Below are 24,423 nucleotides of genomic sequence, written 5' to 3' on the forward strand. Positions count from 1 at the left end.
ACTAACAACCTTTATAAACATGCGTGGTTGTTAATCTAAGATACTTTGAATTATGGAAAAAGAAGAAAGAAATAAATAGAGCTCATGTAAAGGGAACATCAGGAGTAAACTTACTTGTATAATTATAAGATAAATTACATATACCATATTTTTTAACTCTGCTCTGTGCAGCACATCTTACCTTGCAGCACCTTACCTACTTATTTCTTCTTTGGAGATATTAACAGAATTGTTTGCCATTCAAGTTATGAATAGTTTAGTAATGAAAATGAGATGAAGCAACAGCAAACGTAAGGATGTTTGCATTAAAGTGTAGCAAAATTTGTTACAATCTACCACATATGCCATTTTTGTTGTATTCTCCCAATTCTAATAATTTTCTAAATCATCTAGTTTCTACTCTGTGTTAATTTTCACGTTTAGTGAAGACCTTTTCTTTCAAGTAGTAGAGTAGTCAAGTTAAAAACACTAACCACTTGCCCGTGGATGAAGATTCCACAGATGTGTATGGAGATTGCAGTGATTTCTTGTGTAATGTTTATGTCAGTGATACAGATTACACACAGAAGAATTTGTAATCCTTCCATTAGAAGTGCGTCAGAGACCTCCCTGTGCTCTGAGCACAGAAAGGAAAAGCATCTTCCTAACATTCAGAAGTGATCAGGACCTCCACATTCTCCTCCGCTTCTGCATGTACCTGATGATAGCTGCTTTTCAGAACCCATGGTTCGAGGCACTGATGTAGCTTTTTCTCTAAACTCTTTCACAAAGCCTTCAGTGACTAATCAAGTTCGGAGTTGCTGTGGTTACCTCGATAACATCACACAGTACACTTCCATTTCCAAACTGAATGGTCTTAAGTTTTAGAATCAACTTTGAAATCAACTATTTTCCAGTTAATGTCGAAGCTGCTTTCCAGAAACAATTTCTATTATGCATTTTAAAAGGATCATTTCTCAAATTCTTCTTAGTAAACTCATTTACCAAGAGCAAAAATAGATGGGCCTTGAACACACTAAAATCTAGTTTGCTCACTGAAGAGCAGAGACACTCAGGCAGATGAAGAGCCTATCTATCTGGTTCATTCTCTTGTTTCCAGCAGTGATCAGTAGTAGATGTATAGGGAAAGAGTGTCAGGCACCTATCTGTGAGGTAATTCTTCTAGTATATCTTTCTACCTTCCAGACATGAGTAGCAGAGGGACCTGTTCTCCTAGACCAAGTTTATATCTGTCTGTTCTTTTGTTCAGAACAGAATGCCCTCTTTTTCAGAACTTCTGCTAATACAGTGACCAGCACAGATCCTTGTAACACAGCTCTCCAACTATTTTGAAAACAAGTAGTCTGTTCCTACCTCCTTTTCTTATCTCTAATCAGTCATTAATTTATGAAGGGACCTTCTTTCTTGTCCCATGACAACTTCTGGTTAATAGCGTTGGGAAAGAACCTCATCAAAAGTGTTCTATGGAAATAAACATAGTATATCAAGCATCCTTACTTGCTTTCTGAATTTCAAAAAACTCCAATAGACTAATAAAGCATGATTTTTTTCTAAAGAAAAAGCAAAAACCAAGTCACATTGACTCTTCCCCATTATATCATGTGCTTATTCATTCTCTCTTATTCATTCATGTTGTGGTCATGACCAGTTTCCTTCGTATAGGGGCTAGAATGACTTTTTATGCAGATTCCTCTGGATTCTCTTTTGAAAAAAAGGATTTGACTCTTGCCATATCTATTCTTCCTGTGCTAAGGCCACTATAACTGGTAAGCTATATATTAAAGTTGATTGGCAATTTCTTGTCTAAGTTCCTTTGAAATACCTGAGAGAATATTATCTAGTCCCTGTATTTGTCACAGTTCATTTTATGAATTTCTTCTAAAGTACCTACTATTGACACTAAATTTGAAACTCTTCCTGGGACTTAGCTCCCATAAAAAAAGCTCCAGGATAAGAACTTCCCAAACTCTTCCAATGCAAAGAATTATCTTATTTTTGTGCCTTAGAGACTCTCCTCTTTCAGTGTATTCAAAAAAAGGTTTTATTATTAGTTCTTAAGCTCTTAGAAAGCTGGTCCTCAAAATCGTGGGCTTGCTATATCACAACTGTACATTTAACTTGCTAGAGTTCGTGGTTATTTCCTATTCTCAAATGACTCTCATCTGTAGAACTTTTTTTCTTTTGTTTAACTAGGCCTTTAAAAAGGCCACAGTTTTTGTAGCATACCACCAGCCCCTCCAGAACTTTGAACGGCTTACTACTGAAAACATAGCTGCACAGCAGTAAGGTAATAACTGCTGAGCATGAGATTTGCCCAGCAGATGCATCACACAATATGAGTATGCATAGGCTCGCAAACTTCAATCTATCTCCCGCAGTGCAGTGCTTTCCCAGCAGCATTTAATAGCAACTTAGTAGTGGTGTGTCAAATGTTTATCAGCAACTTCAGACGTGAGCATGTTCCACATTTCATGGGGCCTCTTCCCCTGCAAATCATGCCAGCCAGCAGTGGAAGACTGTTTGTACTGTGCCTTTCTTTGAATCTTCCCTCCTGTTGTGCATCGTTTTTAAGGCATGATTACATTTGTAACTCTCTCTCAGGTAGGAGAGGGTTTTCTTCAGAAACAGCCACCTAAATCCTTTTCCTCTTGAGAACAGTCCTAAAAGGACAGTGAGCAGAGTTATCCAAATTTCAAGGTCAGATGCCAGCAGTACAAGGTCAGCAGTTATGATAGAAAACACAGTTGCCTCTACACCCATGACTGATGGGTTACGTTTGGCAGCTCCCTGCTTCGTGACACCATTAGACACAGAGAGTGTGAAATTTAACTTCAGTGACTCCAGTCTCTCATTACCGCTTCCTCTAACGTGCCATGGCAGAGAGGCTGAGAGCGCTGAACGCTGCCGAAACTCGGAAGGACCCGATATTAAAGAAGACATAACAGCGATGCTTCTCATTTTGCGCTGACCGGGATTCCGCTCTGTTCACACGATACATGTGAAGCAGCAGTGGTGGCCGGTGCTTAGCTCAGCAGGAAGAGCAGCTGCCACACTTGACAGGTACCTCAGAGCTGTGACCAGCTCAGGGAAGTCTGCCTCAAGTGCTCCCTCAGATGATCAACAAAAATGTGGCTGCTTAATGATGGCAGCCCTCTAATTAAAGTAGAGCGGTCTCAGCCTAGAACTAATTTTAATCAAAAGAACTGCCTAATTATCACACACATTTTACAAATTAGCTCACTTAGTCACAAAAGATATGCGATACATTCATTTTGTGCCTTTCAAAAACTACTCTCTGCGGCCAAAAGAGATTCAGGAGAAAAAGGGGGAGTCATTGGCGATTTTTGACGTGCCTGTCCTTGGGGACCAAGAACACAGCGGTGATGGCAGCCGCCTTCCAGACCTCGATGGCACAGAACAAGAAAACTGATTTAGCTTGCAAAGCTAGTGAGAGCAAAGAGAAGCGTCAGGGTAAAGGTAATACTGTCGTGCACAGAAATATTGGTACAGACTTTTAAAGCCAGTTAGACATTTTCTATGCAAAGTCCCATTAAAGCAAATGGGAATGAATATCCAAATCCACACATATCTTTGAAAAACTCATCTCTTTTACCTCATATGCTTCCAAACCAGGATTTATGCTCTCTAAAAACAACAAGTAACTAAAATTAGCATAACACAGGTTGTACTGTACATACAAGATAGTTTCATCAAGCTATACAGGTAAGAATTTTAAGTTAACTACAGATACCACTCCTTGTCTTTGATGGTATTGAACAAATCTGCTGGACACCACTTCTTAGGATTTCTGGTCTATATCACAGTCTCCTCTAGTTATGTTTATTGCTACATATTTATTAATACTAGAGGACTGAGTTGCTATCACTTAAAGTGTTACTGTATATTTATGGAGGTACGTGTACACAGGTTTTTGCTACAGAAAACAGAAGACAGAAGCATTAAGCTTTAATAAAGGTGATTCAAGCTAACATTTGCATGGTAAGAGTGCACCCACAAGCAGTCACTGCAACTCAGCTGACACAGGGTAACTCGTTAAGCAACAGTAATTCAAATTTGTGGGAGCCCTCACTTTTCCAGAACTATCCTCTCACTTAAGATGTCTCACATCTGAATTACCAAGTTTGAGCTTTTGGTTTTCAGTCACAAACACAAAAACTGTACCGATATTATCTGAAGCATGATACATATATTTCCCAAACAGGCACTTTATAAGGAGGCTCAAAAGTCAGGTACTCACTGATCTGGTTGGTAGATGCACTATAAAAAGCATTTACAGTAGTTGGGCTTGTAAACCACCTGTAGTAAGAGCAAAAGAAATCAGCTGTCAGTACACTTACACGTCTTTATGAATAGAATGACCAAAGAAAAAAAAGTGAAGGAAGGAAGCAAAAATGCAAAAGACCTAAGATACTTTAAAGTTTAAGTATTTCTCCATTTCAACACATGCTACCTACACTTTCTAGAACATTGAAACCTGTTGTTTAATGGCTTTATTTTAAGTGCATACTGTCAATGAATACTCAACAGGCGCGATTGTTAAGCTTCCTGTTAACCTAATCTGTTTTACTTCTAAGCGACCGTTGTGCTTGTGAAGTCTGCCGTGCTGATGAATTGAAGTTCACCCAACAGAGGCTGCAACACTGACAGCAGCGTGAAAACTCTTTTAGGTGTCTTTCAACCATGTGTGGAGGATCTCCTTCTTGAAATTAGAGGAGAGCATTTTGAAATGAGTGAAGTGGCTTCAGACACTTTGCTGAACAACTGCTTGAGCAATTAGGATGATGCTAGCAACATGAGCAGGTTCCTCCTGGAACCTCAATTCAAAATAAACAGCTTCACATTCTGTACCTTATACAATGAACATGGCTGTCAGTGTGCTCATAAACAAATGGTCCTCTTGCAAGGCAAAACATATTTAAAAAGGAATATTAACATTTCTTCTCGTAGTTAGACTTCTCATACATACTGGAGGGAAACCTAGATTTGAACAGCCAATATGATTTACAAATGTTCTTAGCCTAAGCCCATCTATATTGACAGTGGTTTCACCTATATGAGTGGAAAATCTCAACAAGATGCAAATCCTGTCACATGAAACTCTCAGTTCAGTGAGTCCAAGATTTCACTTTATGATTTTATATGAAAGAACTGAGATAAAAGAAAAGCAATAAAGACAATGAGAATTAGTGGTTAATTCATAATAAATTAGAAGCAACTCTAATAAGTGTCCAAACATGGACATCCTGAGGTCTGTAGCAATGCATTACTTGGAAGTTTTGTAAAAGCAAATGAAGGCAATGCAACTGCTTTGGAAAATTTCTTTCAAAGAGAAGAGATGGGAGCTGCAAAACAAAGAGTAAGACAAAGGAAGATCTATCAGAATATGGAAAATGTGTGATGTCATTGACATTCACGTACACAATCTGTGCTTTAAAATAGCACCATCAAATGAATGAGTTATCTGCAGATCTTGACTGTTTTTCTGGCAACTGATGTCCCCACATAAACCATGGAGCAAAGGGGAGAGTTTTAGAATGGGAGCATTCTGTCTTTTGTCAATAAATTTATCTGCTTCTCTCATTTTCAAAGCTGAGCAGCTTATTTTATAATGCAGCAACTAGAAAAACTAACCAATGAAAGGAAAGGGTGATGTCATGTAAATATCCCAACCATCCATCGCGTTATAGGCTCTAATTGCCACATACAACTCTCCCTGTTTTGTTTACTAGGAGATTCTGAAGGGGAGGAGCAGGAGGAGGTTCTTTTCTGATGTGTTTTCTGTTTATTCTATAATAAACAGAGGTAATGTAGTGAGATAATGGAAAATTGAAGAAAGAATGCTTATGGTGAGGAGATAAAGAAAAAATTAGGTGGTTTAATTGACTACATCTCGATTTCATGTTTGTTCACAGCAGCAATCGGATGAACTGTTTTAAAGGATGCAAGCCAGCCACTTGTGTGGTGGGATTTGCTCTCCAGGCTTAGCAGTAGCTCTGGAGGACCCTGTCCTTTTTTTTTGACAAGGAGAGAACCCATCAGAAAGGGACTTATCTGAAACACTCAACACTTTAATTTAGAGTTTACTGTAAGTTTGAACAAAGACACATAATGTTGTGACTTCCACCTCACCCTTTTGGCTTGTTCTACTTACAACGGCCTTTCTGTTCTCTCAAAAATCAACTTTTAAGCATGAAAAAGGCTTTCAGGACAACAAATCCTCCCTTTTTGGAAATCCTTCTTAGAGCAAGTGTCTTACAGGGCCTTTCATTTCCAGTCACAGGATCAAGGGCCTGAGATAGCTTCAAAGCAGGCTAATGTGCTTTGCTCTTCTCCCCATCCTCTGCTGCTGCCCCCCCAGGGGCTCACCGCAACTGGTTCAAGATAGGAACCACCACAAGCAGTGGTTAAACAGCTCTTCACCGACAAGCAACATCTCTCTAACAGTACAAGTTTGCACCTGTTTTTTTGGGTGAGGAGCTAACCAGTGATATATGTACAGGAGCACCTCACTCTGCCTGAGAGCAACTGCAAATACTGTTGCCATTTGGTCCGCAGCTACCCAGGGAGGACATCACACCGCTGCTGGCCATGCTTTCATACTATGGACTCATAGACTCGTAGCTCACAGACTAGCTGCTAAGACTCACCGCAACATCCCCATCCTGAGACTGCTTCTTTCCTCGAGATCTACCACCGCAATAACAGAGCTCATCCTGTTTCCTGAGCCCAGTATGAGTCAAAGACCAATAGCAGCCTTGATTTTCTCACTATAAAACTGAACTAAGCTCTTTCCAAGTCACTTTTTCATAACAAGGCCTCAAGAGTGACCCTGTATGAAGTTTGTTATTGTTTTTAAGCAGCTAGGAAGAGAAGACTTAGCAGCCGTACCGAGGAGTCAGGAAGAACAAGAGTTCTCTAGGGACAATCAGAGTATACTACTGAATTTCATATTTGACGTTTAGACACTCAGCAAGGAGCATATTTACACTCCAGCATTTTGTTGTACCATTCTGAGCCGCGCTCAGAAAAATTTAGGAAGCATTTTCAACAAAAGAGCAGAAATAACTGAGACTGCTTCCATTCAGACTAGCAGAAAACTTCACCTCTCATCTGTCATCCTCTTTCAGTGAGCTCCTTGACATGATTGAACCTTCGGTGACAGACCTTAACGAATATCACATCAAATTACTATATGAAGGTCTGTAATAAATAGCTATCGCTGTTAAATTTTAAGGTGAAGCAAATTTAGAAATAGCTCTCATTCCTGTTTAAAGTCAGGTTGCCTGGGCATTTGCTCTAGGTCAGATTACAATTTCAGTGCATTTTATCTATTAGCAGAAAGATAGGGAAAAAAAGACAGGCATAATAAACTCTAAGCTCTTATTAACTACAAACTAAATTAAAAAAAAAATAGAATTGTTTACACTCTTTCCATTTGCTATTAGCATGTGAAAAAAGGACAGCTTTGAATGATGCCCTGTAACATTACCTATCAACTACTGCAGCAGTCAAAACCTAGTGCTGCAGACTTGACACCTGTAAGTTTGAGATTTCTCTTGTAGAAATAAAATCTGAAACCTGCACTGAGATAGCAAGTGGGGCAGATACTGTCTTAGGTTTGTGTTTCTTTAAGCTATAATTTTCTCCACAGTATCTTCCTTTCTGAGTTAAGAGTATAGTGTGCTACTTTGCTAGTCATGAAGAGGGGTGACTGCGAACATTTACAATACAGGGAAAAGCTTATTGATTTATTTAATTCTCTGTAAAGGACAAACTGAATTTGCAATTTGTTCTCTCAACTTTTTGAGTTAGAAGAAATCACTCGGAGCAGAATTTGGTGTTCAACATCCCAAGTAAGATTTTTTTTTCTTAAATCATATAAATAGAGAGAATGAACTTGTGAATGTATAATGCACTTATCTGAGACCTGCTGTCTCCCCTGGGGCTGGACAAGAAACTGGCGTGGTAAGGCTGGTCCCAGCCTCCAGTGCCACATTACTGCTTAAAATGAGGTTCAAAGACCAGGAAAAGGCTCCAGGAAGCTCCTTTCCAGCCTCTCCTCTCCAGGTCAGGTCCACCCACAGGATTTTTGAGCTCTTCAGCAGTGTCTCTCCAACAGACAACAGCCTGCCCAGTGTCTTTCATGGCAGATTTTTCCTTTTTGCAGAAGGAGCTTTTGTACTGTCCTAATGGCATCCATCCCACCACCTTTCAGAGCTGCCATCCTCTGTGGCTAACCAAGAGCCAGGGCTTACAAACAATAGTGTGTGGTCAAGAAACAGGAATAGGTCTTGCAGGAGACCCAGGAATCTGCTTATAGTACAGTTCCTCTGTGTCTTCTTATAGGGCTACTAGATGCCTACATCTCCAGCACTGAAAGTTAGCAAAACATGACGAAAGATTTGGCCAAGTCTAAAAATCTTAGAGGAGATGTCCTGACTTCAAAGGAGAAAGATTAATAATAATGAAGTGGTATGCCCAAGAAGTCCTCTGATCCCCTGCTATTTGCAAGTGTGATATCTGTGTAAGAAGGACAAGTTCAACCACTCTTAGAAAGGTGGTGGTGGGGGGGGGGTGTTTATATATATGTACATATATACATGTGTGTTTATGTATATTTGTATGTATGAATGTATATGGGTCCATGGATGGATAAGCAAATGCCGCTAAAACCTTGATTCTCCTTCATCTCTCTCTTCCTTTTGGCTATCATCTCCCCACACCCTGCTTTTCACCTCACTCTGCTCTGGTCGTGTCTCACCTGGGTTACTATGATTGTCTTCACGCCTGGTCCCCTCCCTTCCACACTCCCCCTTCCAGCCTCGCCCCCTCCGCTCAGCCCTCTCAATCCAACTCGCGCCGTGTCGTGCGTCATATTGCACAGCTCCTGCCACAGATCCCTTTCATACACCTGTCTCCCGACACCTCAGCACTTTTTCCCTGGTTTGATAGAGCCAGCTGTGAAGACAACAGCCATCTCCCCAGCCAGCTGTTAGCTGGGATCCAAAGTGGGCACTGAGGACAGCAAGCTGCTCCTCCCGCGGCTGTGGTGCCCGCGGGGGAGCCTGGACCCGGCACTGGCAGAGGAGGTGGCTCCAGCCCCCCGATGTCCTGTCACAGCTCCTCGGTACGGTGGGGCTGGGTACATCCCCCCACCCGCGCCCTGAGCAATGCCTCACCTGGCGCCCTCGGTATGCCTTTTCCCGCAGGTAACTGCTAGGGAGGGAGGGAGCAAAAGAACAGGCAAAGAATTTTGATAATTATTCCTGCTTTGGAGGACTTCTTTCCTCTTTTTAGATTATAAAACTCTTGAATTTCCAGAATAACTTATTTCCACTTTGATATCCACATTCCCCTTTGCTTTATCAAACTCCTTTCTCCTGTACCTCCCTGCTCCTCTGTCTGTCTCCTGATGGTGTTTCCCTGGTGCTTTGAGTAAACCATCATTTTGATTTTCCATTTAGTTGACTATGCTGAGGAAAGTGAGTCCAGTTTGAAATAATATTGCTGAGGAATCTGGACTGACTGCTAAATTGATACAGTGTTTTACCTTTTGGTGTTATTAGTACTTTACTAGGTGATACCTTATTTCCTTAAACACTCATTTTCTCATTTATCTTTATCAGTCCACCACTTGGACTATCTTATAATATCTCTCTCTAAATATAAGTATTATGCTAAAAACTACCGAACTAGGGAAAAGAAAAAACAAAGCAAACAGAAACAAATCTCCAAGGCTAATTCTCTATTAACACAGTGCCAAGCTCCAGTGTAGACCAGGTTTTATAAAATACAAAAGCATAAAACCACAAAAACAGAAAAAGAAAAGAAAGAAAAAAAAGAGAGGTAAAAGTGTCAGAAAGCAGTAGAGTTTGATAGTTAAAATGCAGCAAGTGCTGATATTTTTAAAGGCCTGATTTGACATGCCTCAGACTGGTGTGTGGGAGTTATTGGTTTATTATAATACATTTTAAAGAAATTACTGGAGGTGGCAATGACTCCCTGTGCCTTGGTACCCCTCAGCAGACGCAGCAAAAGTGGGCAGTGTGGCAGAGCCCTTTTCTATCGCCGAGCAGGTGCAAAGGCAGAATAATCTCCCAGCAGGAATAATTATGACTGGGGGCTCGGGCAGAGGTTGCCCCCAGCCCCGCAGAGAGCAGAGCATATAGCTGCGCTGGCAAAGGGAAGAGACCAGATACCAAACCGGGATCCCCCAGGCCAGAACGTGCCCTGTGGAACGACAAGAAAAGCAAGACAAAGGTGATGAGGGGGCTGCTGTTAAGTAGTCCTTGAAATAGGACGGTAAAGACAAGCGTGAGAAAGTGTTCACCCTTGTAGCGGGCAATCGGGTAAAACCTTCATTTTTTAAGCAGACCTGTGCAACAGTTCTGAGATTACAGCCCGTGAGGCGTACAGACAGGGATTACCTGCCAATTAATTTCCTTCCAGGGGAGATTTCCCATCCTGCCAAGAATCTACGTGGGCTGCGTTAGTGCTGCCCCAGCGCTGTTCATGAGGAGGCGGCTGCTGATCAGCATTGCTAGAGAGAGGCGAGTGTTACTTCACTGCTCTCACGCAAACCCTTGGTCTGAAGAGAATACGCTGCCATGATCTAGCCCCAGCATCCAGGGCTGCAGGAAAGCCCATAAAATCATCCCCTGGGATTAACCCTCGCAATGTCAGAGAAAGGTGTTACGAGAAGGTAAAATTCACAATTAAACTATAAACAACCCCTTGAAAACAGGAGACCAAATTACAACACTCTAAGCAGGAACAGCCTGTGCCTGTCCTGCTGACATCCTCTGCCTGCCTCACGGACAGCACGGAGCCACCCCTGAAGCAAGGTGTGGGTCAGTTTGAGTAGGAGTTTCTGGAGCCCTAAGGAAATACCACCACAGGAACTAAGCAGCAGCACTGATTTCAAAGCCTCTGTGTAGAAGGAGTCAATTTTAAGCAGCATGATTAGGCTAATTAAGTTCTGTTTAGGTTTTAATTTGCATTTTAAGGGTTTGATTAACCACCAGTAAGAAAAGAGACTGATTCTCTCATGTATTTGATGACAGTATGTGACACGATCTGCGCTCTTATGTTTACAAATAAATAAAAATAACACATTTAAATTAAATTATGTTTTATTCCATATCATTGCTATTAACAGCAGGTAACTAACAATGCTGATTGCTATTACTAATAATAATGCTCTCTCTTACTAATGGTTCCATTCTTAGAAAATTTATTTCATAAATCCCTGCCGTACCATTCCAAATTCTAACTGTGACCAAGAGACATAATCCATTTTTAATTGAGATTCAATTACCCCTTTTTTCATTAAATTAAGTTCAAGCTGCAAGCATATGACTACGGTGCATCAGAGCAGGGGTACCTAGAACTTACCAGAAAAAATATCCACGGGAGTTTCTGAATAACTGGGGCGTTTGCCCATAGGCTTTTTGTATCACAATATGTTGCTGTGTATATAATTATATTAAAACATAAATTGTATTAATTAAATAATGTAAATTAAAATACTGTTAGAAGATTATGTAAATTTGCCTTTGTCTACTCACTCTGTTTTTGGAACTTCTTTTCTAAGCCAGTAGAAATCAGATTGGGCTGCATATTTGCGAGTTTGCAACACATTGCCAAAATAGTCACTTTCTGTAAACTTCAGCTGTATAGATAAAATACAGTAATTTTTAAAGCATGTCCAAGGAAACAAAAGCCGACATAAAACAATCCCAACTCTTATTTTAAACAAGATAATCACCTGACTTTTTTAGCCATTATCAAAGCAAGTAAAATTTTCCCACCTGGTAGGAAGCATAAATATTTTGTGAGCTTAGTTAAAAAACAGTGGCTGAACGGACCTACACAAGGGACTGGAACATTGGAAAAGCTCTTCCCTGCATGGAGAACAGGAAAGTAACCAATGATAAATTGCAGACTGCCATCTTTCTAAGGCTATTACTCAGGCCTCCTTTTTTCCATAAGGAAGTAGGTCTACATTTATTTTTAATCCTGCGTTTTAAAACCATCTTCAAAAACGTAACAGAACCTTTTTTTTCAGTTTGTTTTGCATTTTATTACAGATACTTTGTACTCTGTGCCCTCTGAGGGTTCTGCCACTGCTTTTTTACTGTTTCTCACATTAAATACTTACAGACATAGGGCCCCGTGCTTCCATAAGCCTCCAAATCTAATAGCAACACACACACACAACTAACCATGCAAGAAAAAGGGATGTTATTTTTTTATAAATCCAGCTGATATCCCTGTCACCAGTTTCAAGCAATCCTATAACTTGTGAGGAAGTTACACTTCAGATTTAAACTGTGGTTTTGCAACTTGTGATTAACAAGTGTTTTTCACTAGACATTACCACTTAACTGGGCAAATAATAGCACACTTTGAGTGGTAATCTGGTCACATCCTCCATCTCTTTACACTGCCTTCACAGCACCATCTCGCCCAACTAGGCTTGTAGAGTTGGTTCTGCAAAATTTTCTGTTTAGTGTTCTTTCGCATTCTCTGGCAAAGATGATTGTCACTCTTGTATTTTACCAGTTCAGGATTGAATTTGTGATTCTACTTTGCCTGTGACTTTCAGTAATACAACTCATCACATGCATGCCAGAGTTACCCCTTCCTGCCTTAGTTAGGCTGAACAGGTACTGTGTCAAGAAGAATTTCCCCCTACAGTGTCCTTGTTCAGCAGCCAGCATGGTAGGCACGTACATTGGTTAGGATCTCTAGGCACAATTACAACCAACAAAACCAAATTCATAGCCTTGAGAGGTGGGGAGAGCCTACATAGGGCACCATAAATTGTGATATTCTGAGGAAATGTGCATTAGTATTTTTGAAGACTCTCACTTTGAGAAGAAATTTTTTGGTTTTTTTCCTTTTTGTAACTAAATGCAAAATGTATGCCAGCATATGTTTAACCTTTAAAAAGCTTAATAGCAGGAAGGTTCTTTGTACCCAGGCGCAGGGTATTCCCAGCAGGCCTCGTGGTGATTTCACTTAGACACACCGACATTGACAATTTAGACACAAGAGCTAGCATACTTAATTCAACGGCTAAAAATAACCAGGCAAGCAGAACTCCAGATGCATACCAAGCAAAAGAAGAGCTTTGATTTTAGACAGCAGTGAAACAGAGCAAAGAATGGCTGCAATATGTAAAAGAAGAAAGCTGCAAGTCTGACACTTACTGTTTTGATGTCTTCATTAATATACGTGTCATTCATTATAAACTGAGGGTAACCCACTTTTGCCATGACTGCTTTTGCCTTTGACAAAGAAGAAAAGAAAAAAGTGTTGGCAGATATAACCATTTCTCAGTGTATGGCTTTTTTTACCCTATTCTTTTTCCACTTTCTATTATTATGCCTCCCTGAAGGCATCCTAATTTAACTTCAGACCAACTTGCCTACAAGGTAAACTTGGTGCCGCAAATGAGCTTTGCATCACAGCACGGAGGGTCCAGGGTCTGTTGTCAGATTATCGCAGTGGGTCTGTTGTCACCTGCAGAGCTTTTGCAGACAGACGCCAATGTGTTTGAGTGCAAAATCTTAACAGCTCATATTCCCTACCGGTTTTTGTGTTAATCAGATGGTCAAATGCCTGTTTTTACAATGTTTTCCAAAAGACAACAGGAAATGGCCCGTTTTGCTGTGGGGCAGTAAGTGGAACACATCCAACTATTAAAATAGATTTGATACACAGATACGGGTGAATCTGGGTCCCAGCAAGTGCAGACTGGCGTACTTCTGCTGAGAGTCACTTCCACTTACACCTGAGGATGGGTGCACACTTTTCAGAAGGACATTGTACTTTCCTAAAACTACAGGGCTAATCTTTGTTTCATTCTCCACTTTCATCCCTCTACTTCGCAGTCTTTGCCCTTTCCCTACTGTCAGTAAAGTTGTTAAAAATAAGACACTTCACTTTTCACTAACTTTGGGGTTTTTTTACTCTTTTAGTCATGACTTGGTCCCAGTGTTTATGCACAGTCTGTGTAAACACTCTGGTGTGAAGTGATAATAGCCGTAGATGAGTATTGCCACTTCATAAATCATGGCCTAAGTATACAAACAGCCTTAGTAATGTCCTCACAAAAATACCAGCAGGCCATGCAGCCACCCAGAATCTCTGTGCAAACAACGTGTTTCCAGAAGAAAAGCAGAAGGATACAAAAGGATAAGGTGATATACCAAGAAGTGAAATAAGACAAGTCCATAGAGTAAATCAAAGCCATGGTGGACTAAGGTAGCACAAAGCTTTCATTTTGTATGTTTTCAGGATGCTGAATGTAATTTCTCCTTAAGTCTTTGCAATTCCTCCCTTCCTCAAAAAACACTTTTCTGGAAATGTGTTCTTCAAACTCAGATGTCTAAACTCAAATGAATATTGCAAGATATAAAGTGCAATAAATGGATTGGCCTTTAAGCCAACTGCAGCCATACCAACCCTGCATTCTGCTCTCTGTGAGCAGAGCCCAGACCTCTCTGGGGTCCACTGACTTCTGTTTCCCTCTTGCATGGGGTAGCTCTTCAGGGGAGGATTCCCCTTCCTCCACAATGAAATCCTTCCCCCCTTCTCCCCCTCCACAGTGTCTCAATACAACAGGGCCTCCTATGAGAGCAAGAATTAGAAACGTCTGTTCCACGACTGTAAGAAGGAAGCTAATGGAGGACTGCCTCCATTTAATCAAAATAATTTTGTCTCCTCTTTTATTTTTCAAGAAGAAAGGCCTCTTTGCTTCTTCAAACTCCTTCAATTTCTCAATCTCATTTCCAACCCAAAGTCATAATCCTCCATTTGTGATATCACAATTAATTGTGGTTGAGATAATTAAGATGTCACAAACAGAAGATTACAACTTCAGGTAGGAAATTAACAGAAGTAGATGACCTCTTAAGCAAGAAAGATACTATTTTCATGCAAATATTCCTAGTGACAAAAAAAACAATGGAAGAGAAATGCTGAACAGGAAATATGAAATGAGACAAATTAACTTTCAACAGAATGGTTTCTCAATTTTCCAGTAGGTAGAGCAACCTTTCCAGATATTTTAAATGCCTGGGGGAGGAAGCACAATTCATCTGCAAGTTTGTATATAATCAAGAGCAACTATTTTTTTTTTTTCCTGGTGGTGGTGTCAGGTCCAGCTGACTGAACTTTACAAGGAACTGAAAATTTTCCATTTTCCATTTCAAATGTTTCAATCCTAGTTGTTATAATAGTCTTGAAAAAGCAAAGTATAAAACTCATCAGTTGTAGTTGTTACTAAGTCAGCTGCTTACACAAGTTCGGTGAACCTCAAATATTCTGCGTGTGCTCCAGAGTAACCATCTGAATCACTTTAGAGTAGCCTCTGTGTTGGATCTATGTAATCGAGCCCCTTAGCATTTTGGTTAAACAGATTTAATTTTACAACTAACTTATATGATGAAGAGTAAGCCCTTTTAAAACAATTTATAGTGCAACTTGCAAAAAATGAACATTGGCTTTTAAACAAAAAGTAAGGATTAACTGTGTCAGCACACTGACATTTCACCAATGCTTTAGCCGGTACAATGTCGATCAAAAATCATTGATCATGTTTTGGCACATAAAAGAACATTTTGGGCTATAAGATATATCCTTTAAAAACACTCAAGTTCTTGACTGCCTTCCAAATAAAAGCAAATAAATTCATGCCTCACTGGTTGTAAATGCAGAGGACTATGAAGCCAGGAGCTTCTGGCAGAACTTTGCTGAAAGAAGCAGAGATGGGCCCTGCCCTCAAAACCATGGTCCTAGTTGTCTGGTTGTGACCACAATATGTCGACCTCCACTTCACCTCATGGACATTTTGGGGTCTTTGTGGAATATCTGCTGCATTCGTCTTGGTCTCTTCTTCCACAGCAGCCCACTGTGAGCAGCAGCTTGGAACTGCCAGGTTTTGGCCCTTTTAGACCCCATTCTTTAACAAAACATTTCCAAGGGTGAAGATGATTCCTCCAGGTTCCTTAATAGCAGGTCTGACATAGGTTGACCTAAATATTATATATAATCTTATAGTGCAATAATAATTATTATTATTTTATATAATTATCATATCATTAATAATTATTATTTAATTTTATATTTTAGTGACACTTAAATCCTTTAGTCTTGTCATGGCCCTGCTGCATTAGAAAAGGAAGATGGGAAGAGATCTCCCAACCAGACTACCTCAGAAGACCTAGGCTCACTTGTCAGTTCACATATACTCTTGTCTTTGACAATTGATGTTATGAGTTTAAGATTTCCATGTACAAGGAAACAATGATCAGGCACTACTGACATATTTTGCTATAAAGCCTGTATAAAACCCCAGTAAATAACAGAGTTTGTCTCAAGGAGTTCTTTGAAAGTAAACTCAAAAGGTAATGCTGCTCCTAGTACTTTACATTTTATCAATGGCTAAAGCTGTCTCTATTTTATGAGAGAGATACATACGTAAGGGAAAAATGTTATTTTATTGCATTCATTACTTAGAAGTTTTTGCCACAATATGTGTGTTTTAGAAGTCTGAGCAAGACACACAGAAAACTATATACTCTGTAATGACTAAACTCTAAGGCAGACCTTACTACCACTGTGTAGACCTTATTAGCACTGTGTAGACCTTACTAGCACTGTAATTCCAATGCCTTCTTAAATGTTCCACCAGTCTTGTAGGATAATAGATTCAGAAAAGTACACACTTTCTTACTACTCCACCGAGGCAATTTGTTATTAGAAAATGTAGGTACATGCTTAAACACCATTACAAAGCTTCTGGACCATCTAAAATCACAAATTCTCCCAGAAAAAGAAAGCGTCTCAAATTGGTCCTAATGGTATGTATGATGCCGCCAAAAATGTAGAGGTGTGCCATGCTCCCCTGAGATCCTACTGAGCTAGTGGCCCAGGGCCACCTTATTTCCACCATGTAGCACATACTGGTGTGGGAGGAACAGAGGAATAAGCTTGCTTGATCTGAAGGACCAAGTGCATCTCTCTTTTTGAAGGGCTGCCCCCAACATCATGACTCCAGCCTAGGATGAGGTCCAGGCCCATACAGCCCATGCAGGCACTTAGGGCAGGAGGAGTGGGTAGCAGGCAGTGGCACACCAATAAGTTCCCTGATGCTGACAGTGACGGCCATGTGGCTCCTGGTGGAGGGGACTGTTTCCTATAGCCAAAGCAAAACCCATGAGAGGACCTAGGAAGCCCTCTGAAGTCCTTGTGAATCCCTCCAACTGGGATTCCTCCCAGGGGCTTTGTAGCAGGTCCAAGTCTGTTCAGCTGAACCCGGCACACAGCCAAATTTATTTACACAACAGACAAGTTCGAAAGCATTGTATTAAGAGCAGGTTTCTAAATTTGCATGTTGGAAGTCTCTTGCTTCCTTGGCTATCTTTTCTGTTCACTTGAGTAATATTTAACAGCAGTTCAATATTCATACATATCCTTATTCATACAGCACAATAAAGCAGAAAACGCTTCTATGACTGGCTTGCTCTTTGATAATGAAGTCAGTATTTTCCCCTTGATAAGATTAAAAGTATATTTAAGAGACAAGCCTTCCAGGAGGCTTGCACACACATATGGGGAAAGCAAATGAAGTGTGACAAATGTGCGGGAATCATCATGTGGTAATTGCACATGAATCCACTGTAAACGCACCATGCACAACTTTTTATCGTCTAAAGGCTCATTTAATTCCTACCCCAAATATTCATATTAAATAACCACGTGTACAAGAAGAAAAAGGGCAATGGAGAATTTCCCCCAGCTATTGTTAAGTATGCAGCCTACCTTAGGCTGTTGGGTAAATTAAGAAACCTCATCTCCACAGGCTTCCTCTCCTGACACTGAAAGGGAGAGGCTCTTGCAGGGAGTGACGCAGAGCAGCAGTATGCTTTAGAGTAAGTCAGTCATAATATCTCTTTTCTGTCCCAACAGCCAGAGAGCAGGCTCCGAGGCAGAGGACCCGAAGTGAGATTACTCTTGCTGCTGCTGATTATGCAAGGAAGTTTCCCCACTGACTTCAACACAGTCAGGATTTTATCATCAGTGTTTCTTTCTGTCGTGACGAGACCATTGCAAGTCCGTTTACTACAGGGACAAAATAATAACCTACCTTTCACTCTTGACTTAACAACTCACCAATGCACACATATGTTCCAATACTACAAAGCATTCCAGGTTCCACTCTAGTTAAATTCTTGCTTGGCAACCAAACTTGGCATGTGAGCCTTGAGAGCATTTTTTTACCTGTCAGAGTGAGATTTGGATATTTTGTAGGCCTGCTAGCATCACCAAGTACTGACATAGTGTACTTACTGTAAAAAAACAAACCAAAAGATATATCTCACCCCAACAAAGTTTTATGAGTCTGACACAGATCTTCTGTATATCAACTTGACTCACAATAACTTTGTGAAGATCATTTTCAAGCTTCTAAAAATATAAAAAATTAATACAATTACAGTTCACTGAAAAATTAGCATGAAATACATTCTGAAAGCTAAAATCATTCACGGCAAAGTAATGTTCCATTTAATTACAAAGATTAATTTAGTCTTTATGTACGTGTCTGGTCTTTTCATTTTTCATGGAAAACAGATGATTCGAGCCATCTGGTAAAATTGCTGCGTAAATATCACTGCATTTATTTAGATTTTACATATAGAAAATATAGAAAAATAGAGTGATGGATCTTGGTAAAACACAGAAAAGTTCCATCACAGGGCTAAAGCCCAGTCCTACACATATCAGTAGGAAGTCTCCCACTGAGTTGAGAGGGAGATGGACTGGGGCCACTTTAATGATGCATTTTATTTCCTATGCAGGGGCCACATGAAACATCAGGGGTTTGCACATTGTCAGCTGCATTCAAAAGTGAAGTCACAACTCAAGCGTGACTCCTGGCCTGAAATGACAATTTTTAGGAGTACTTGATCTGCAGTGAACTGACTACAACCCATATTCCAGGATATAGCAAATCATCAAACTATTTGTTTTTAATCTTTGGCTTTAACTTTCCTCTTATATTTGCATATCACAACAACACAAACTATGTTAGATTTTTCAAGATTTCCAGAGCTAGTGTTGTTTCATGTAATAATAATTCACATACCACCACCTCACACTGCACCAACACCCCCCCACCTTAGTTCAATAATTGTTTTGAATGTTCTACATTAGTGAAGATGGAAAATACAGCTATTTCTCCAGTCTTGTAATACCTTCAGCCCAGGGGTATTAAAAAAAAACCCAACCACAAATCAAGTGACTAATGTGAATGATCACACCCAGCAACACAACAGAATTTTAAAATATTATGGCATCAAGTGCACATCAAACTGCTTTCAGTTAAATGCATACTGTGGTTTCAAAAGTAACTGAGTCCATTTAACAGCTTTGTGCTGCCAAATGGAAAAAAAAAGTCCTAGTACTCGCTCTTCTCCCTTGCGCCTTCCATCTCTGCCCATACTTCTGCCCATGCTGCCTCCGTGAGCTGCCTCAGCTCCTTGCCTCATCTTTCTGGGAGGCTGCTTAGCTTAGCTCACTAACAGCAGAAATCTATCCAAGTTTTTCCTCAGCGAATTCTCCACCAGATCAGGGAGCGCTACAGAGAGAGACCCAGCGACGGCCGGCACTAGTGCAAGGCAAATGCTGGGAACATGTAGTGTGGGAAAGCAGAGAAGGAACAGCAAAGGGATTATGTGTTACATCAGTTTACCTCTTCCTCTGAATCATCTTTTGAAATCAAAGCCTCAAAGAAAACTTCCTGACTAGAAAATATTACCTAGTACACTTAAAAATACCGTACCGTACATTACCATCCTAGGAAACGGAGGGGAAAAGACACACAAAGTTTTCTAAGCAAACTGTTATTTGGGATTATATATTCAGTCTTAATACCCACCATCTAGCAAGACAGTATTATTATTACTAACCATAAAGTTGCAAGCACCTAAAAGTTTAGTAGGACTGCCATGCACAGAAGAGAGTCAGAAAAAGCAACAACGTACATCAGAGTGCCACTTTTTCCTGTCCCAAATCTCTTTTGCTTCTGGCTTTCTGGAAGGCAAAGACAATCATTGGTTCAAGCACTGTGACAGTAATTTCACTGGAATTAAATTTGCAGTTTAAACTACTCCTGCATTATTTATTTTTTTTAGCAATAGAACTGAACTAAATCACAGAAAATCTGAAACAGCATTACTTATATAAAAATAAAAATTCACTGTGATATTTTCATGAGCGTAACTCCTTAGTTCAATGCAGCAGTATAATTAATAGACCTACTCATACTTTCTCCTACCAGCTTGGTTCCAAACTTGTCCTGCTGCCAGCAGTGCTTTAATTTTGCTAAGAAAAAGAATTCCTTTGTCCATGTTATTTTAATTCCATTTTCTGTTTGTAACCTCCATATGACAATTATCATGATTCCATTATTTTATATGTAGAATACTATATATGACAGACATAAATGCTTTCATGAACAGAACCACAGCTCTGTAAATCAAATATATTTCGTAGTGGCACACAGCAAACATCTTCCTCTGTGATTATACAATACATAAATGCACTTATACAGCAGCCCAGCCCAACAGAGTACCTGCAAAAGATATCTTTAACACTGAACCATTACTGTCCAAAGCTCCTCAGTCAGCTTTAAAGGCCTCTGGGCTGTCAGTGGAGCTGGGATCATGCCCGTGGACCAGAAGAAGGGATGCTGCACAGATATGCAGACTGACTCGGCCTGCGCTGGGTCCACCTACGCCCATGGCACCACACCAGCGGCGACAGGTCTGCTCCAGCATGGCGATTTCTGCACTGGATTCCCCTCTACACACCTGTGGATCATCATGTAGGGCATGACTACACCGGGGTGTGTGCGGGTAGCTAGGAGCTCCTCTGGCTGCACTTCAAACAATCCAGAAGCAAGTGTTGTGATCTGAAGGCATAGCTCAGCATTAGTGTCATGCTGGTATATGTATGTCCCGTGGTATATGCTGCTAAGATGCCTTTGACGTGGCTCTAATAGCTCATGCACCTGAGTGAAGCTTGGACACATCCTTAGCACTTTAGAAGAATATTCCTCCTCATGCCTTTATTTTCAGGCAGTTCTCTATGTTTTCCAATACAATTGCCTCTTAAAACAAACAAACAAAAAAAAACAACAAAACAAACAAAAAAACACCCAAACAAAGAAACAAAAAAACCCCAAACCCACAACTCAAAATTCTCTTTATCTGTCTTTTGAAATTACATTAGATATCCTTACCCAAAAAATTTTGCACCAGAATCCTAAGGATTTGCAATGACAAAGAAAAAAACATCTCTGATCAGCCTTTGGCATGTTAGTGAGCTGCAGAAATTATTATGCTGCATTTTTTGTAGAAACACCTTCCTGGAGTCATTTCACTGCTTACCACCAGAGCTCCTCATTAGGCAACCTGTACTCCCACTGTCATGCCACCTTTTGCTAGAAACACACCCACCTTGCTGCAAACTCTTTTTTGCTGTTTTTGTTTTAGCTCTGGGAAAACAGCAGGTTTAACAAAAACCACTGCACTGACAAAATAAAAGTCCCTAGGGACCCAAAAAACCCCGTGTGCTGAAGAAATCTCCGGCACCAAATGCTGTAACACTCTGTGAGGGGCAGCCCCAGCGACCAGGAAGGGGCAAGGAAGCTCTTTCCACATCATGGCTGTATGGGATGTGAGTTACGGCAGCATTTCTTTTAGCTTATGCAAAACTCTGAATAACCTGTTCCAGAGAAGGACAACTTCTGACCTTAGCCTCTGCTTGCATCAATTTATATTCATTTAACATTTTCAAGGTTATCTTTGCTGAAGAAAAGATTGCAGAGCAACTTCTTTTTAATGAATGGAATGTGAAAGATTCTCTTTTCATTTCCAGCCACAGGTGAGTATCAGACCCAGTCTTGATACAGCTGAGACCAGACATGGCAGAGACTCGTTCTTACACTACTCAAACTGAAATAGGGAATAAACACAAGCGTTACTCAGCTCAGGACTTGCAGGTTTTCTCTCTGGGAAGAAATTAGTTTTGCTTGAACAGGGACCTTGACCAGCAGTGTACCAGTAAGCATGTCTCTATCAGTTGTCCATGCCTTATAATATATGGGGAGAAAGCAGATGCATACATAGACAAAAAAGTAGGCTGCAGAATATAGAAAAACCATATGCAGGAAATGGTCGACTTTCTACTCAAGACCAAATCTCTCTCTATTCCAAATAATTACATATTTTTATACTTAAATAAATTATATGTATGTATTTATTTCCACACTGATGGAACTCACCACTTACTTACCCAGGAAACCGAGGCCAAGACAGCTCACAACTCGCTCACTAAGGCAGGCAGCTGGGGAAGCCTTTATTCTTAGGCACAGCGTCCTGGGATCTGAAAGGCCACTAAGGGAGCAAATTCCTGAGTCTGATGACCTAGAGCAGGCTGTACCAATGCTTGGCAAACCTTTTGATGAAGAAATTTTTCCTAATACCCAATCTAAACCTCCCCTGGAGCAACTTGAGGCAACCTCCTGTGGCAAAGCTCCTCTAAAATTAAACTCCAGCAATACCAGTACCTGAAGCCATTTAAACATTTCACAACTTTGCTTCAGACCTCCATGACTAGTACAATACCTGAGCAAGTTGAAGTGCTGCTAAGGCTCCTGGTTCTGGACAGCTTGGTGCCGAGGCTGAAGGTCCATGCCAGAGCCCCAGCCCACGGCCCTCCTTGCCATGCTTCCTGCCTGCTTGCAGCGAGCAGGCAGCTTTACTCTCCGTGATTCAGGAAGGCGTATACAGGACATGGAGATCACCAGAGCCAGGAAATGCACATTCATTGGAAATAGAGAGGGTATACCAAGTAGATATCTGAGCATGCCCTTGTAGACTCCTCCTCCATACAGAGAATGTGTCTCCCATACCTCTGTATCTGTTACGGTTGAGCTGGGGGACTATCATGTCTTTGTAACTGTTGCTCTACAGAAGGTAGTTTTACTTGGTAAAACAACAAAGATAATGAAAGTTAAAGGTGAAACTGTTTGAGATCTCCAGGGGTGGTGGAGGACTTCCTATCCTTTGGAAGAATTAATCTTTTAGCATACCAACACTTTTGTGTTGCACTTCTGCCACAAAAGCTTCAGATTCACCCCAGTCCCTGAGCAACTGCAGGTGTGTCCAGCCATCTGTATCTGTCTCCCTCCTTCTATTTCAAGCATGAGATTTGTCACAAGTGTTTTGATGTCACACACCCATTCTGGCCTTACAGACTCATGGTGGAGTCTGAAAAATGACGGCTGTGAGATCAGGGTTAAATACAATTTCCTCTCCCTTCACCTGTTTTCCACTATCTGTTTACACGGTGCTCAGGTTATTAATGGAACTGACATCCCTGCACAACTGAGTGAGCAGTAGCAGCAGCCAGATAACAAGGGAGAAGCTGACAGCAGCGGTCTAACCCTAGAGATAAGAGATAAGCAAACATGCCATGGCTATTAGTTTCAACCCTGGCCAATGGAGAAGAACATCTCCTGTGGTTACTAAACAGGAAAGCCCAGTCTTCCTGAGAAGGTTAAATGAAATTCAGGATGTGAGAGAGATTATTGAGTTCAAAAATTAAAGTTTGTGATCAGAAATAAACATTTCACTTTAAAAGAAAAGAAAAAATATTGTTGATCTGATGGGAAATGAAGACCTATGTTTATTCAGAGGAAAGCGTGGAACACTTCTATGCCAGTAGGAAAGTATCTTGCATTCTCTGTATCTTCCAGGTGAAAAATGTTACCCTAAACATTGGCATTTTCCAAACACCTATCTCAGGGATGGTGTGGGAGTGGTAGCATCAATGCCCTGACCAAATTCCAAACTAGGTAGGCAGAGCAAACTTTTCAAATCACTGACATTATTTCTGAGCTGTGCAACATCTACTTCACTGCCTGCTTCCTATCGAGTTGTCCTCTCCTCTTCACATGTCCACACACAATAGGATAAAGGTGAGTTACACCATGAATATAAGCTCCTGGTCATACATTTAATGCCAAAGGGAACTGTAGACCTGTAGGATAAGAGTTGAAATATAACTCTGCCTCTTCTGAACTCCAGCCCATGTTTCACCTTTATCAGGAGACTTGCTCATTGCTCCCTGCAATGCAGCTGCTACAATACAGGCAGGACCTTAAATTACATCCGAGTACTAGTTCAGACAGGGACTACCCTAATTTCAGAAAGTTCACTTCCACAAAGGAAAAGTGTGGCCAAGGTTCAATTGGCACTAAGCAGAAGTATGCTTTCCAGTTTAGAAATGACAAGGTTGTTTCAAGAAGATCTGAATAAAACTTTC

At 40.6% G+C, this 24,423-nt stretch overlaps 1 protein-coding gene across 1 annotated transcript in view; it reads right to left on the reverse strand.

Annotated features, from left to right (window-relative positions):
* The window catches only part of PHEX (phosphate regulating endopeptidase X-linked), a gene marked incomplete at both ends in the record, with an annotated part of 106,088 nt that overhangs the window by 21,723 nt on the left and 59,942 nt on the right, over positions 1-24,423 (reverse strand). Inside the window, 3 exons of the mRNA XM_082012581.1 lie at positions 4,259-4,317; positions 11,589-11,692; positions 13,236-13,313. Of these exons, the coding sequence (XP_081868707.1) occupies positions 4,259-4,317; positions 11,589-11,692; positions 13,236-13,313 (241 nt within the window). The remainder of the gene's footprint in view (positions 1-4,258; positions 4,318-11,588; positions 11,693-13,235; positions 13,314-24,423) is intronic.

Source organism: Phaethon aethereus, assembly GCF_964289735.1.
Source record: "Phaethon aethereus genome assembly, chromosome: 1".
NCBI lineage: Eukaryota > Metazoa > Chordata > Aves > Phaethontiformes > Phaethontidae > Phaethon > Phaethon aethereus.